Source organism: Eurosta solidaginis, chromosome 4 (assembly GCF_040869045.1).
Source record: "Eurosta solidaginis isolate ZX-2024a chromosome 4, ASM4086904v1, whole genome shotgun sequence".
Lineage (NCBI taxonomy): Eukaryota > Metazoa > Arthropoda > Insecta > Diptera > Tephritidae > Eurosta > Eurosta solidaginis.
The window spans coordinates 233,975,868-233,991,980 of record NC_090322.1 but is presented as its reverse complement, the minus strand read 5'-3'; the positions used below and the strand labels follow the sequence as shown (position 1 = coordinate 233,991,980).

Sequence of the window (16,113 nt, the reverse complement as noted above, 5' to 3'; positions counted from 1 at the left end):
ATTTCGAAACTATTAGGGGATCATTTGAGGACCTTTCCGGCATCATTTCTGTATTGTTTTCGGAATCCTTTCGGGATCCCGTCAGGGTCATTTTGGGACTTTTTTGGGGCTAATACGGGATCATTTGGGGATCCTCTTGGGATCGTTTCGTGACTTTTTCTGTTTTATTTCGGGATCATTTGGGGACCCTTCCAGCATAATTTCTTGATGGTTTGCCGGATCCATCAGGGTCATTTCGGGACCATTTTGGGATCATTTGGGGACCCTTCCGAGATCATTTCTGGATCCGTCCGGAATGCCGTAGGAGCCATTTCGGGATTTTTTGTTCCTTTTCCGGGATAGTTTTTGGACCCTTCCGGGATCATTTCTGGATCTGTGCGGTATCCCATCTGGGTCATTTCCGGACTATTTCGGGATCATTTTGGGATCCTTCCGGAATCATTTCTGTATGGTTTTCGCGATCCGTCGTTGATTCCCTCGGAGCCATTTCGGAACCTTTTCTGGAGTATGTCGGGTCATTTGGGGACTTTTTCGGGATCATTTTGGGGCTCATCCGGCATCATTTCTGGATGGTTTTCGGGATTCGTCCGGGATCCCGTCGGGGTTATTTCGGGACTTTTTCGCGACTAATACGGGATCATTTGGGAACCCTTTCGGCATCAATTCTCGATGGTTTTCGGGATCCGTCCGGGATCTCGTCGGGGTTATTTGGGGACTTTTTCGGGATCATTTGGGGGCTCTTCCGGCAACATTTCTGGATGGTTTTCGGGATCCGTCCCGGATCTCGTAGGGGTAATTTGGGGACTTTTTCGGGATCATTTGGGGGCTCTTCCGGCATATATTCTGGATGGTTTTCGGGATTTGTCCGGGATCCCGTCGGGTTCATTTCGGGACTTTCGCGACTAATACGGGAACATTTGGGAACCCTTTCGGCATCATTTCTGGCTGGTTTTGGGGATCCGTCCGGGATCCCGTCGGGGTTATTTCGGGACTTTTTCTCTACTAATACGGGATCATTTGCGGACCCTTTCGGCATCATTTCTGGATAGTTGTCGGGATCCGTTCGGGATCCCGTCACGGTCATTTCGGGACTATTAGGGGATAATTTGAGGACCTTTCCGGCATCATTTCTGGATAGTTTTCGGAATCCTTTCGGGATCCCGTCAGGGTAATTTCGGGGCTTTTTCGGGATCATTTAAGGATGGCTTTCGGGATTCGTCCGGGAACCCGTCAGGGTAATTTCGGGACTTTTCCGAGACTATTTCGGGATCATTTTGGACCTTCCCAAGATCATTTCTGGATGGATTTCGGGATTTGTCCGGGATGCCGTCAGGGTAATTTTGGGACTATTAGGTGAGCATTTGAGGACCTTTCCGGCATCACTTCTGGATGGTTTTTGGTATCCGTTCAGGATCCCGTCGGAATAATTGCGGGACTTTTTCGGGATCATTGGGGTCCCTTCCGACATCATTTCTGGATGGTTTTTGGGATTCGTCCTCCATCCCGTCGGGGTCATTTAGGGGTGCGTTCGAGATCCCGTCAGGGTCATTTCGGGACTTCTTCGGGTCTATATCGGGATCATTTCTGGATGGTTTATGGGATCCGTCCATGACCCCTTAAGGGTAATTTCGGGACTATTAGGTGATCATTTGAGAACTTTTCCGGCATCACTTCTGGATGATTTTCGGTATCCGTTCGGGATCCCGTCGGAATCAATGCGGGACTTTTTCGGAATCATTTGGGATTCCTTCCGGCATCATTTATGGATGGTTTTCGGGATTTGTCCGGGATCCTGTCAGGGTTATTTCGGGACCTTTTCGGGGATAATGCGAGATCATTTGGGGATCCTCTAGGGGTCGTTTCGTGACTTTTTCTGTATTATTTCGGGATCATTTTGGGACCCTTTCGGCATAATTTCTTGATGGTTTGCCGGATCCATCAGGTTCATTTCGGGACTATTTTGGGATCATTTGGGGACCCTTCCGAGATCATTCCTGGATCCGTCCGGGATGCCGTAGGAGCCATTTCGGGATTTTATATTACTTTTCCGGGATAGTTTTGCACCCTTCCGGGATCATTTCTGGATCTGTGCGGGATCCCATCTGGGTCATTTCCGGACTATTTCGGGATCATTTTGGGATCCTTCCGGAATCATTTCTGTATGGTTTTCGCGATCTGTCGTGGATCCCCTCGGAGCCATTTCGGAACTTTTTCTGGAGTATGTCGGGATAATTTAGGGACCCTTCCTGGATATTTTCTGGATGGCTTTTAAGATCCGCCCGGGAGCCCGTCAGGGTCATTTCGGAACGTTTTCGGGATCATTTTGGAACACCTTCAGGGATCATTTCTGTGTGGGTCTCTGGATACGTCTAGAATCGTGTCGCTGTCATTTCGGGTTTTTTTGGGACTATTCGGGGAACTTTTGGAGACGCTTTTGGGGCATTTCTGGATGGTTTTCGGGATCCGTCCGCGATAGCGTGCGGGTCATTTCGTAGCTTTTTCTGGATAATTTCGTGATCAATTGGGATTCTATCAGGTTATCAGCTCATTCAGTTCTTTTTTTTACTCAATTACAAAAATAAAATGCATTAGACAGAAAACAAAATTTTAAACAGATAATAAGCAGGCTAACGCGAATAGCCCATATATTTAAATTTCTCCTTGCGGACGGGGGCCGCGGGTAAAGGCTAGTAATACATATATGTACTACATTGTAAAATAAGTGAATATTTTATATAAAATTTTTTATTTTTTTTTTATTTTGTTACGAGTTAAGATAGGATAGGACAGTTCTCTTTATAGTAAAAAGTGAATCTGTTATATAAAACGAGTTCGAATGAGAGTTAAAATCATGAAACAAGCGCCGATAAAGTTCACTTAAATTTCATAAGGGTCACGAAATTAGTTCTGCACTGCCCCAAAAGAAGAGGTTTGTAATGTCTTGACACTCGCGATGGGACATTGAAGTTTACTTCGTTCAAAAGAAAGGGGCTAGAAATCAGTCCATTCAGTAGTTTATCCATGAATAATACGCCTAGCATTTCTCTACGACTTGCGAGAGTTGGAAGATTGATAAGCTTTAACCGACTAGTATAAGGTGGAAGATTATACCCAGAGTCCCAATGAAAATTCCTTAAAGAAAAAAGTAAAAGTTGCTTATGTATTGACTCTGTCTATCTGCATTAACTTGATATCGCGGATTCTAAACTATTGATCCGTATTCTAGTATCGGTCTAGCTAATGTGGTAAAAAGGGCTTTAGTTACATAAGGGTCACTAAATTCTTTAGACCGTCGTTTCACGAATGATAGAACACCTCTAGACTTATTGGCAGTAGCCATAATATGAAGGTTGAAACTAAGTTTAGCATCCATTGTAACTCCCAAGTCAACAAAATAATTTACTGATGCAAAACAAAAATTATTAATTACATAAGAGGCTGCTGGCAAAGATCTTCGAGAGAGGTACATGAATTTACATTTATTGAGATTCAGCGGCGTTGAGTTTGCGTTACACCAAGCAACTAAGCAGTTTAAATACGTTTGAAGAAATCGACGTTCATTAATAGACGCATAGGACCTAAAAAGTTTTACATCATCAGCATACATTAAAATTTTGGAATATTTTAATGTGGTACAACAGATATCATTAATTAATGGCAAGAACAGAAGTGGACCGAGATAACTGCCGTGTGGGATGCCAGAGGGAACAATAATAACATTTGAAAGAGCTTTTTTATACTCAAATGAGCAGAGTTCACAGAGTATATTAACTTTGATTGGATAACGGTTGGTTGTACACGTATAAAGGAATCGAGATAGATATATCAAAATCATCAGGATCGAAAAAAAATTTGATTGAACCATGTCCATCCGTCCGTCCGTCTGTCCGTTAACACGATAACTTGAGTAACTTTTGAAGTTACTTGATGAAATTTGGTGTGTAGGTTCCTGGGCACTTATCTCAGATCACTACTTAAAATGAACGATATCGGACTATAACCACACCCACTTTTTCGATATCGAAAATTTCGAAAAACCGAAAAAGTGCGATAATTCATTACCAAAGACGGATAAAGCGATGAAACTTGGTAGGTGAGTTGAACTTATGATGCAGAATAGAAAATTGGTAAAGCTTTGGACAATGGGCGTGGCACCGCCCACTTTTGAAAGAAGGTAATTTGAAAGTTTTTCAAGCTGTAATTTGGCAGTCGTTGAAGATATCATGATGAAATTTGGCAGGAACGTCACCCCTATTACTATATGTATGCTAAATAAAAATTAGCCAAATCGGATGACGAACACGCCCACTTAAAAAAAAAAAATTTTTTTTAAGTCAAATTTTAACAAAAAATGTAATATCTTTACAGTATATAAGTAAATTATGTCAACATTCAACTCCAGTAATGATATGGTGCAACCAAATACAAAAATAAAAGAAAATTTCAAAATGGCCGTGGCTCCGCCCTTTTTCGTTTAATTTTTCTAGGATATTTTTAATGCCATAAGTCGAACAAAAATTTACCAATCCTTGCGAAAGTAAGGGCATAGCTTTTATGCCGATAACTGTTTTCTGTGAAAATGGACGAAATCGGCTAAAGCCAAGCCAGTTTTTATACACAGTCGACCGTTTGTCCTTCCGCTCGGCTGTTAACACGATAACTTGAGCAAAAATCGATATATATTTTCTAAACTCAGTTCACGTACTTATCTGAACTCACTTTGTATTAATGTAAAAAATGGCCGAAATCCGACTATGACCACGCCCACATTTTCGATATCGAAAGTTACGAAAAATTAAAAAAATGCCATAATTCTATACCAAATACGAAAAAAGGGATGAAACATGATAATTGGATTGGTTTATTGACGCAAAATATAACTTTAGAAAAAACTTTGCAAAATGGGTGTGACACCTACCATATTAAGTAGAAGAAAATGAAAAAAATTCTGCAGGGCGAAATCAAAAGCCCTTGGAATCTTGGCAGGTATTACATATATAAATAAATTAGCGGTACCCGACAGATGATGTTCTGGGTCACCCTGGTCCACATTTTGGTCAATATCTCGAAAACGCCTTCACATGTAAAACTACCACCACTCCCTTTTAAAATACTCATTAACACCTTTCATTTGATACCCATATCGTACAAACAAATTCTAGAGTCGCCCCTGGTCCAACTTTATGGCGATATCTCGAAAAGGCGTCCACCTATAGAACTAAGGCCCACTCCCTTTTAAAACACTCATTAGCACCCTTCATTTGATACCCATATCGTACAAACAAATTCTAGATTCATCCCTGGTCCACCTTTATGGCGATATTCCCAAATGGCGTCCACCCATAGAACTACGGCCTACTCTCTCTTATAATACCCTTTAATACCTTCCATTTGATACACATGTCATACAAACACATTCCAGGGTTACCCTAGGTTCATTTTCATACATGGTGATTTTCCCTTATTTTGTCTCCATAGCTCTCAGCTGAGTATGTAATGTTCGGTTACACCCGAACTTAGCCTTCCTTACTTGTTAAAAATTACTTTTTGCGTTCTAAGCAGGGAGTGGGAAACTTTATCAAATGCTTTACTGAAATCAGTGTATATAACATCGGTGTTAAGATTTTCTCTAAATTAGGTTGATAATAGTAGATTTGCCTTTACAGGACCTGTGCTGTGAATCTGTAATCGACGTAGAAATAGAAAATGTATGCAGCTATTTCTTCCATTTTAAATACTAAAATATAGTCGCCCTTGCTGTAAAAACTGCTATCTCTATCCAACAAAATTTCACGGTGCAACGAAGGTTAGGTAAGATATCGGATTAAAGTATCGATACTTTACTAAGTACTTGGTAAATAGCATCGAATACAAAATACTCGGATATTTTTTGGAAAAATATCGATACTACTCACTCAGTACTCGTGTCGTTCCATCACTTACCATTCGTCTATGCAACCTTTCATATAACCGCGAAAAATTACTATCCGTTGCATATCGCTGGTGGATATTCGCTTATGTTCTACATTTGCAATTATATTTCGATGCAATGTCACTTGTTAGTATCCTGTCACGCCTGCATCAATGTTACTTGGTCAATATTTGAATGTGACAAATGGTTTATATTTGCTGGCAAATGCATATGAGGATGTGTCAATAACTATTTTACATGGCCATTAGAAAGGGATATATATGTATGTATCTAGGCATGTTCTTATACGAGTATGGTCGAGTGCTGCTAGAATCGGTGTTCCTGTGCTGTGCTCCTACAAATACTTTAGTGATTATTAGAGGTGATGAGCTAAAAACTGCAATTAAGAAGTTCCTGTAACTTTTAGGAAACAATCTTTTTAATGATTTATGTACATATATATGTACTTGCCAGATTTTGAAATTTGTCTATATATTTGCTAATACTGTTGGATCGACGCTCTTTTCAATGGCATATTCATCGAACCTTTATATGGATTAACGTAATGTATTTTCGATCGATTGGCTAATTGTATTCGTGATTTTACTTCACCATTTAAATTTTTGTGTTTTAGATTTGACCTTGTTGCTGATGTTCGACATGGTCGTATACAAATGTAGTAAATGATTTCGGCTAGTGATATAAAACTGAAGCCAAAGAAAACGCTGATGAGTCCACCAAAACTTGCTGAAAAGGATATCAAAAGAGTTAAAATATAGATTGCATTTATTGAATATGTTAAGGTCAACAGCTGAAGAGAATCCTTGAACTGAACCCTCCTAGAGGGTGCCGGCTGGTAATAGCCAATACAGAAACCCCGCGCTAGCAGTTCAGGAATCAGTGCCACTACTTCCTCAGCTCTTTAATATCTCTGGCCTCACAGCGTATCTCTGCCTGGGGTAGACGACCCCGTTCTCAGCAACTCGTAAAATTCTTATTATGTACAAATTAAACAAAAATAATAATAAATCAAACTCTAACGATACCGGCTCTCATGTGATGCAGGGCCCCTCTACCAGTCGCACCGCGGTTAATGAGGGTGGTGTAAAAGGCTTCAAGTGGTGCCGGAGCTTTGTGCATCGCTCACTTCTTCCACTAGGAGAGCATTGGGGGCGGCGGCCGAACCTGATGTCTCTGTTGGTAGCGCCCTCGGAAGGCAGTTGCTACGGGGGAAGCTGCCAACACGGGGGAGCAGCCCGCTAGCTTGCCTTCGGTTACGCCGACAGCGTAAATCTAGAAGAATAAAACAGTACCTCTATGAGATATGCCCAGATAGGCAGGTGGCAATAAGAATCCTGAAAAGGTCGACACAAGTCCCAATAGCGCTGCCTGGAGACGTAGAGAAATTAATGGCAGAAATCAATAAATCTAATGGCCAAGCAATGCGCTGATTTTTCTGCTCTGTGGTTGCGAAAGCTATTCGGACGAAAAGACAATGTGGATGGCCATGTAGCCATTCTTAATAATATGGATTCAACTTCGTCGGACTTACAACCGGGTACATAGCAATCGGTATGCATTTACAACGACTAGATGCTCCCTATAATGATTACTGCAGGCGCTGTAGAGACGAGGAGAAGGTAGAAACAGTAAGCACTTCCTGTGCGATTGCCACAAGAGGAAGACATTTCTGGGATTTGATCACAACGTCACATTTCAATGGTTACAATGCTAGCAATATTAACACCATGAACGTCCTGCTTTCCCGAAATGGTCCTAAACTCAACACTTTTTCTCAAGTGGCCATTAGGTGAATTGTTTTGTTTCGCATCTCCACGTATTGAAATGTTGAATTGCAATTACGACCTACAGTTTTCTCTCTATTTTTGTTCAGTCGAATGAAAAGAGAATCTGTTTTTATGTAAAATTTTCGGATGCGGCAAAATGGTCGTTAGAGAATTGGATAAAACTGGCCCAAGGCGGCTCTCTCTGAGATAAGAAGAAGTTATTCAAATAAAAGTTTATACAAAATTTGGAATACAAATCGCTCGAGTTTTTATTTCAAATTTTCCTCTGCGGCGCTACTTTTTCTATATTCCATTCTCATTTTAGTTTTTTGATTTAATACAAGTACAGCGTGGGTTTCTTTTAAATAAGAAAAACGTATTTAGATGAAAGATAGTGAAAATTTGAAATGACGTGTAATAAGGCCAATTAATCTTATGGACATTTGAAGTTGTCATAACGTCAATTGACCTTTTTACCGTTGACCTTATGTCACCTTCCATTAGTCATAGCTTCATTTGGATTTGTGGTAATTTTAAGTGGTCTTAAGACCAATTGACGTTATCGCTGTTGACCTTATGTCACCCATCCCCACACTTACACAACACATTGAGTGGACCGATGTATGGTGATTGTTTAATACTTGTATACGTAAGTTGTTCAATATAAAACCTTGCCACCGCAATATTTCTTTTCACATAATCAATACTTGCATTACCAATTAATGTTCTCATATTTTCCATTGCACCATTTTCCAATGGAGCAGCAAATACATCCATACGATAAGTTTTCGAAATACAACTATGCCAACAACGCTGAGTACAACCAAACTCGTTAACTTTCGCAGCCAATTTAATATCTTCCAAACATTTCCAATTTTCATAATGGCATACAGATGAATTGGGTGATCTTGGTGCCATATATGCAGCAATACAACCACAGTAATGCAACGCCATTGCTGTTCTACATTCATACATACAATTATCATATGAATAATGTACAAATGTTTTTAAATTGTACTCATTAAGAAAAATACAATTTCTACTCTTCGGCTTTAATATGCGTAATTTGTCATCAGCATCCATTTTAGTTGGTAAAATACGTACAAATGACTCATAACCAGGTGATATTAGTAGACCCTTTTCAAATATATCTGGACGTTCATTCGGATTATGCATTGCGATTTTGAAGCCAACACTATTCGATGATGAACAATAATATTCATCGCTCTCTACATTTAAAACGATCCTAAGGCCAAGTGATTGTCCTTTGCCCACTGCTTTCATGGGTGTGAAATATTTAGGTAAAGGATTTTGATAACCATTTTCGAGTGTCCAATCGACGGGTTTGTGATCCGGTGGATATTGTATCTCATTACTTAGTCCCGCATTGCTACAGATAAAATAAAAGAAAATGGTTTAAAAACTTTTACATCCACTCCAAGGCAAGCTGTCAGTTGTTCATCCAAGTCTCTCATTGCATAATCACAAACTTAACTTACCCGTCCACGAAGTTAAATTTTGGATCCAAAGAATTAAATATACAGCAAACACCCTCGGACATAACAACCGCTCGAAAGATATGTGAACAATTGTATTTGAGACCGCCAAAATTGCAATCGATAAGCATTCGCTGGCATGGTTGAGAAACCTAAAGCAAATTTGTTTAAAAAAAAGTCATAAAGTACTAGAGTTTTTTTCATTTTTTTTACGTACTTTTTGGATATAATCTTTGATTGTGGCCCAGTCTTTAATTGATTCGATAACTGTGATATTTACTTTACGATTGCAAATTGTTTGTAGTATAGCATAATCTTCCGAATATCTGAAAAAACTCTTATCTTAGTATAATCGTCTTCTTTATACTATACACAAAATCATTTGCGATGCTTTCCATTATTTTTGTACTCCACCATTAGCTGGAGTTCTTCAAATCAAACCCACTTACACTGAAAAATTAGCCACTTTGCTCTTGAGCGCTTGATTCATATTGCATATACTTAGCGAAGGAAACGGTTCATCGGTGATAAACTCCGGTTTAGGATTTAGACTTGCAATAGTCGGTGAATATGCCCATTTCTCAGTAACTTTTAAAATGAAGTGAGTACTCACAATCAATGCAACTATAAACGTTATCATGAAGAAAAGTCTGAAAATAAAATAAAGTTGAATAGTTTAATATGTGGAATGTTTCCGATGTGTAAACATCTTTTCTCACGATAAGAGTGTTGGAAGTGGTAAGATCTAGGGGGAAATACAGAATGTAATTGAAGGGTGGGTCTAAACGTAATGTGTGAGAGTGGTGGGATTAAAGGAAAAGGAAAAAATTAAGTGAGGGAAAAGAAAAGGAAAGGTAAGAAACCAAAACCGAACGGCATGTTATCGATCTGTTGGAAAAGTGTTAACTATTTGTTTTCGATAATAAACATTATCGACGAGCTATCGAATTTTTATCGGCGGGTTATTTGTGTGTTACCCATTTTTTTCACGAGTTATCGGCTCATTATCCATTTGTTATTGGCGTGACATCGACGTGACGAACAAACATTCCATATTTAATAGCATCATATCGTCAAATTAAGTCATATCATACGAAATGATATTAAACATATTGAGGCCGCATCAAATCAAAAGATTAATATCACCATGCATACATGTAAACAGCGAAGGTAACAGCAAGGAGAATATTTCACATATATATATGTTGGCAGCAGCTAAGAGCAGAATTTATTACTCACACATACACACGCATATAACTAGAAGACAAAACTTAAATATTAGATACATATAGGTGAAATAAATAAGCACCTGTTCGCGGAATGGGTGTCCGAGGTAACAGAGGGTATAAAAGCAGCGCAAGCTGAGGAATAGTGAATCAGTTCAATTTTAATAAGCTTTTAGTGAAGTACGCGAGTATTGTAATTGTGAAGTACTGCTACTATAGTAGAGTTGTAAATAAAAGAGTATTGCTACACAAATGTTAGCAGAAGGTGCATATTAACCAGAAACTTCCCTAAAATTCGTTAAAATATAATAAATTTGAGCAAGCATGCCATGAAAAATCAGCTGTTTGGGATATATGTTATATATTTAACCGATATTTGCGATTTTTTCAGACAGTAACGTATTTCATATATGGAAGCATCTGCTACAACTTCAAGGTTCTAGGAATCTGGGAGAAATGACGAAAAACCTGAACAATCGGTTGCCTGGAATGTAAATTACGTATATAAGCGATCCTTACAATTTTTGCAGGCAACAAAGCATGCTATTTATGTGAGCATGTGCTGAAATTCCAAGCTTCTAGCTGTTAAAATAGAAGAAATGACAAAACCCCTCATATCCGAAAAATCGGTTGAAAGAGACATAGACTGCTAAAGTGGTCCGATCCGGTCGGTTGCAACAAATGATTAATCAGACACCGAAATTGCCCTTTTACCAATTTCCTCAAGATATATCAAAAATCTAGGAACTAGTTTGCGTTTAAACAGACAGGGGTGCTAAATCAACTCAGCTCATCATCCTGATCATATCGGTATATTTATGAGGGGGTCTATCTCATTTCTTTTAAAGACTTATAGTTTTTGAGAACCGGATTAAACTTGATATACAATTTTATTTTCATGTCATATAATGAATATAACATCATGTCATTTCGTATCATAAATAATATGAAAGGATGTACAGCTTATTGAGGCCAAATTAAGTGAAATCAAAAGGTTGATATCATATGACAAATCTAACACATCATATCATATTGATTACCATATGAAATTATTTCAAACCAATTGAGGTGACATCAAATCAAACCAAACCAAAATAATGATATCATATGCAAAAATCTCAACATATCAATTTTGAAAGAACATACCATATTTTATAACATTATATAATACATGTTAAATTCCTATTAGAATTAGCAAATGATGCAATTGGTTTATATTCTCTAATTCATTAAACAATTAGAAATAGTTCACCTAATTCCCATTAAATAATTGAAATTTTTATTCTAATGGTAAATCTAATTGCAATTAGTTGCCATTAGCACAAAAAAAAATTGGGGTACCTTTATAATTAGAAATCTAATTGACTTCTGCTAATGCAATTAGATATTAAATTAGCTCGAATTAATTGATTCTAATTCGAGCTAATTGAATATCTAATTGCATAAGCAGAAGTCAATTAGATTTCTAATTGTAAAGGTAAACCAATTTTTGCTAATGGCAACTAATTGCAATTAGATTTACCATTGGAATAAAAATTTCAATTATCTAATTGGAATTAGTTGAACTAATTCTAATTATTTAATGAACTAGAGAATTTCGCAAATGAAGGTTAATTAGCAATCATCTATGTATTATATCATATCAAAATAAGTCATATCATACGGAATGATGTCATACCCATTGAGATCATATCAAATAAAACCAAATCAGATCAGAAGATTGGTATCATATGACAAACGAAATATATACCTCATACTCACCGCCTTAATCTTATACACATTTCAACTTTGTTAATCGTAAAGAAATGCTTGCAATTATGTTTATGATTACTAAATGTTTAGGTCGCTAGCTTATTCCTACTGGGCGAAGTAGACTTTTACGGCCCCTCCCGGTCATCAAGACATGCCAAACCTCTTTACCGAAAACATTGAAAAACCAATTTTGAAATAAAGACTTAAACTATCGTCCATAACAGAAAGGCAGTAAAACGGACTTACTGCCTTTTAGGAATTTTAATGCCAGACATTTCTGCAATTACAATTTACTCATTAACTAAATAAATAATAATAACTAAATAAATAAAAAAATAAAAATGTAAGGCGCGATAGCCTCCATAGAGACGGAACCTACTTGTTTTATGACGACTCCTAACGAAATCTGCCAGGCAGATGAGTTATCCCTGAGAGCTTTCCATGGCAGAAATACACTTGGAGTACTTGCTTGATACTGCCGAGGGGCAACCCCGCTTAGAAAAATTTTATTCTAATTGAGAAAATTTGTTTTTAAACTAAATTTTCGCAGATTTTACTTTTTACACTTTTCTGCCTGTTTGCTATAGACGGCAGTAAATGCTTTTTAGAATATTTTTATAAAAATTTAGTACTTGAAAGTTCTCGCAAAAAGGATTCTGGGTCACTATCTAAAAATTACACCTTATTATATGAATTCACTGGCTACACTCAGATAAAAACGCCGTTCTAAAATCCAGCACCACCGGACTCAATTCAAACTTTTCATGTTCTTACTTTTTTGTTCTTGAAAAACGAACGACCTGTTCTTAAAACAACAACCTTGTTCTTGAACTGACACCATTTTCTTGAAAAGAGAACGCCTGGTCTTAAAATATGAACAAATGTTCTTTAATGAGAACGATGTTCTTAAATTAAGCCCAAGAAAAAAGAAACGGTACAATTCGTGCGCACTACAATGTTAAATACAACAATTGGCACAAGCCACCAAACATTCGTAGTGGCCCAGCCCAGCCCCAGTTGATGTTGCGATTGCGATTGTGTGGCGCGGCTTCGAACACCGTCAAACTCTGAAGCTTTTTAAAACGATTTTTTTATGTTATATTTTTTTAACTCATATTTTTCATTCAGTTCCATTCACATATGCCCGGGTAATTCTCAAACTTGTTATGAAATGTTTTAAGTACATATTCAGATTACATCAATAACAAGTAAGGCAGGCTAAGTTCGGGTGTAACCGAGTATTACATACTCAGCTGATAGCTTTGGAGACAAAATAAGGGAAAATCACCGTCTAGGAAAATGAACCTAGGGTAACTCTGGAATTTGTTTGTATGACATGGGTATCAAATGGAAGGTATTAAAGAGTATTTGAAAGGGGGTGGTCTATACTCCTATAAGTGGACACCATTTCGGGATATCGCCATAAAGGTGGACCAGGAGTGACTCTAGAATGTGTTTGTACGATATGGGTATGAAATGAATGGTGTTAATGAGTATTTTAAAAGGGAGTGGGCCTTGGTTATTATATCAACATTCAAGTTGATATTTTAAAAATCTTTTATTTTGATTTTAAGTATAAAAATTTATTTTTGTTTATTTTTGAGTTTAGATATTTTCCAACTAATTAGAATTTTCTTTTTTTGAAGTTATTCAAAAATTTTAAGTTAACACGAAAACTCAATAAAAATTATTTTTAAAAATTAAAGTAAAGAATACAAAGTAGTTAACACTATATTTACTCCTTGTACGATATGGGTATCAAATGAAAGGTGTTAATGGGTATTTTAAAAGGGAGTGGGCCTTAGTTCTATTGGTGGACGCCTTTTCGAGATATCGCCATAAAGGCGGACCAGGGGTGACTCTAGAATGCGTTTGTACGATATGGGTATCAAATGAAAGGTGTTAGTGGGTATTTTAAAAGGGAGTGGGCCTTAGTTCTATAGGTGGACGCCTTTTCGAGATTTGGCCATAACAGTGGAGCAGGGGTGACTCTAGAATTTGTTTGTACGATATGGGTATCAAATGAAAGGTGTTAATGGGTATTTTAAAAGGGAGTGGGCCTTAGTTCTATAGGTGGACCAGGGGTGACTCTAGAATGTGCATGTACGATATGGGTATCAAATGAAAGGTGTTAATGAGTATTTTAAAAGGGAGTGGTGGTATATGTGAAGGCGTTTTCGAGATATGGACCGAAATGTGGACCAGGGTGACCCATAACATCATCTGTCGGGTACCGCTAATTTATTTATATATGTAATACCACGAACAGTATTCCTGCCAAGATTCCAAGGGCTTTTGATTTCGACCTGCAGAACTTTTTCATTTTCTTCTACTTAATATGGTAGATGTCACACCCATTTTGCAAAGTTTTTTTTAAGTTATATTTTGCGCCTATAAACCAATCCACTTACCATGTTTCATCCCTTTTTTCATATTTGGTATAGAATTATGGCATTTTTTTCATTTTTCGTAATTTTCGGTATCTAAAAAGTGGGCGTGGTCATAGTCTGATTTTGGCCATTTTTTACACCAACAATAAATGGAGTTCAGATAAGGACGTGGACTAAATTTAGTAAAGATATATCGATTTTTGCTCAAGTTATTGTGCTAACGGTCGAGCGGAAGGACAGACGGTCGACTGCGTATAAAAACTGGGCGTGGCTTCAACCGATTTCGCCTTTTTTCACAGAAAACAGTTACCGTCCTAGAGTCTAAGCCCCTACCAAATTTCACAAAGATTGGTAAATTTTTGTTCGATTTATGGCATTAGAGGTATCCTGGACAAATTAAATGAAAAAGGACGGAACCACGCCCATTTTGAAATTTTCTTCTATTTTTGTATTTCATTGCACCATATCATTACTGGAGTTGAATGTTGACATAATTTACTTATATACTGTAAATATATTAAATTTTTTGTTAAAATTTGACTTAAAGAAAAAATTTTTTTAAGTGAGTGTGGTGGTTCTCTGATTTTGCTAATTATTTTTAAGCATACATATAGTAATAGGAGTAACGTTCCTGCCAAATTTCATCATGGTATCTTCAACGACTGCAAAATTACAGATTTCAAAACTTTTAAATTTCCTTCTTTTAAAAGTGGGCGGTGCCACGCCCATTGTCCCAAATTTTACTAATTTTCTATTCTGCGTCATAAGTTCAACTCACCTACCAAATTTCATCGCTTTATCCGTCTTTGGTAATGAATTATTGAGCTCTGCTCAACTGAGTATAAAATGAAGAATTTCTTAATAAGAGAAAGCCATAAAAAATGCCTATTATGCGTTTTTTTAATTTTTGGACTTTAATAATATTTTTTTGTTATTAATATTTTTATTAACGACAAAAAATTATTATTAATAAAAAAATTAATAAGTGGGTACTAATTGGAAAAATTCCCCTCCCCCCCTCCCCCCCTCCTCGCCACCCACAAAAATAAAGCACAAACGGTTCTTGAATTGAGACCGAAAAATGTTAAATCAACCACAAATCGTTATCAAAGCATCAGAACGAAAGATCTTAAATCAAGCCCAAGTAGTGCTTGAAATGAGCACAGAAAGTTCACACATCAATACCAAACTGGTCATAAAATACGAAGGGTGTGCTTGGAAAAACCGTTCTTAAAACAAGCCCATCGGTCACGAGTTACGAAAAAACGTACTTAACAGACTGTTGTCAACGAAAGTTCTTAATTTTGAACTTGTTTCGTTCGTTTTATAACGATTTTTTCTCTGAGTGTAGATACTTCCGAAATACATAATTTCACTTATCCTTTTTACTTACCTTTCCAATGTATTCAGCTCGGGTTTATTGAAATAGCATAATCCATGTATTGTTGAATTTCTTAGGAACTCAGTAGTATTTTCTCTATAAGCGTCCTTTAGCCTTTTTAGCTTTTTATATAAGCCAGGTACAGAAGACTTCCGCTCGCGTACAACCAT

At 37.4% G+C, this 16,113-nt stretch overlaps 1 protein-coding gene across 1 annotated transcript in view; it reads right to left on the bottom strand.

Annotated features, from left to right (window-relative positions):
• LOC137248805 (pickpocket protein 28-like) overlaps nt 1-16,113 on the bottom strand; it is a 22,153-nt gene extending 6,040 nt beyond the window's left edge. Inside the window, exons 1-6 of the mRNA XM_067779703.1 lie at nt 15,956-16,113; nt 9,644-9,844; nt 9,412-9,520; nt 9,198-9,346; nt 8,298-9,088; nt 5,944-6,658 (exon numbers count right to left, since the gene is read on the bottom strand). Coding sequence (XP_067635804.1) covers nt 6,411-6,658; nt 8,298-9,088; nt 9,198-9,346; nt 9,412-9,520; nt 9,644-9,844; nt 15,956-16,113 — 1,656 coding nt within the window. The 3' untranslated portion in view covers nt 5,944-6,410. The remainder of the gene's footprint in view (nt 1-5,943; nt 6,659-8,297; nt 9,089-9,197; nt 9,347-9,411; nt 9,521-9,643; nt 9,845-15,955) is intronic.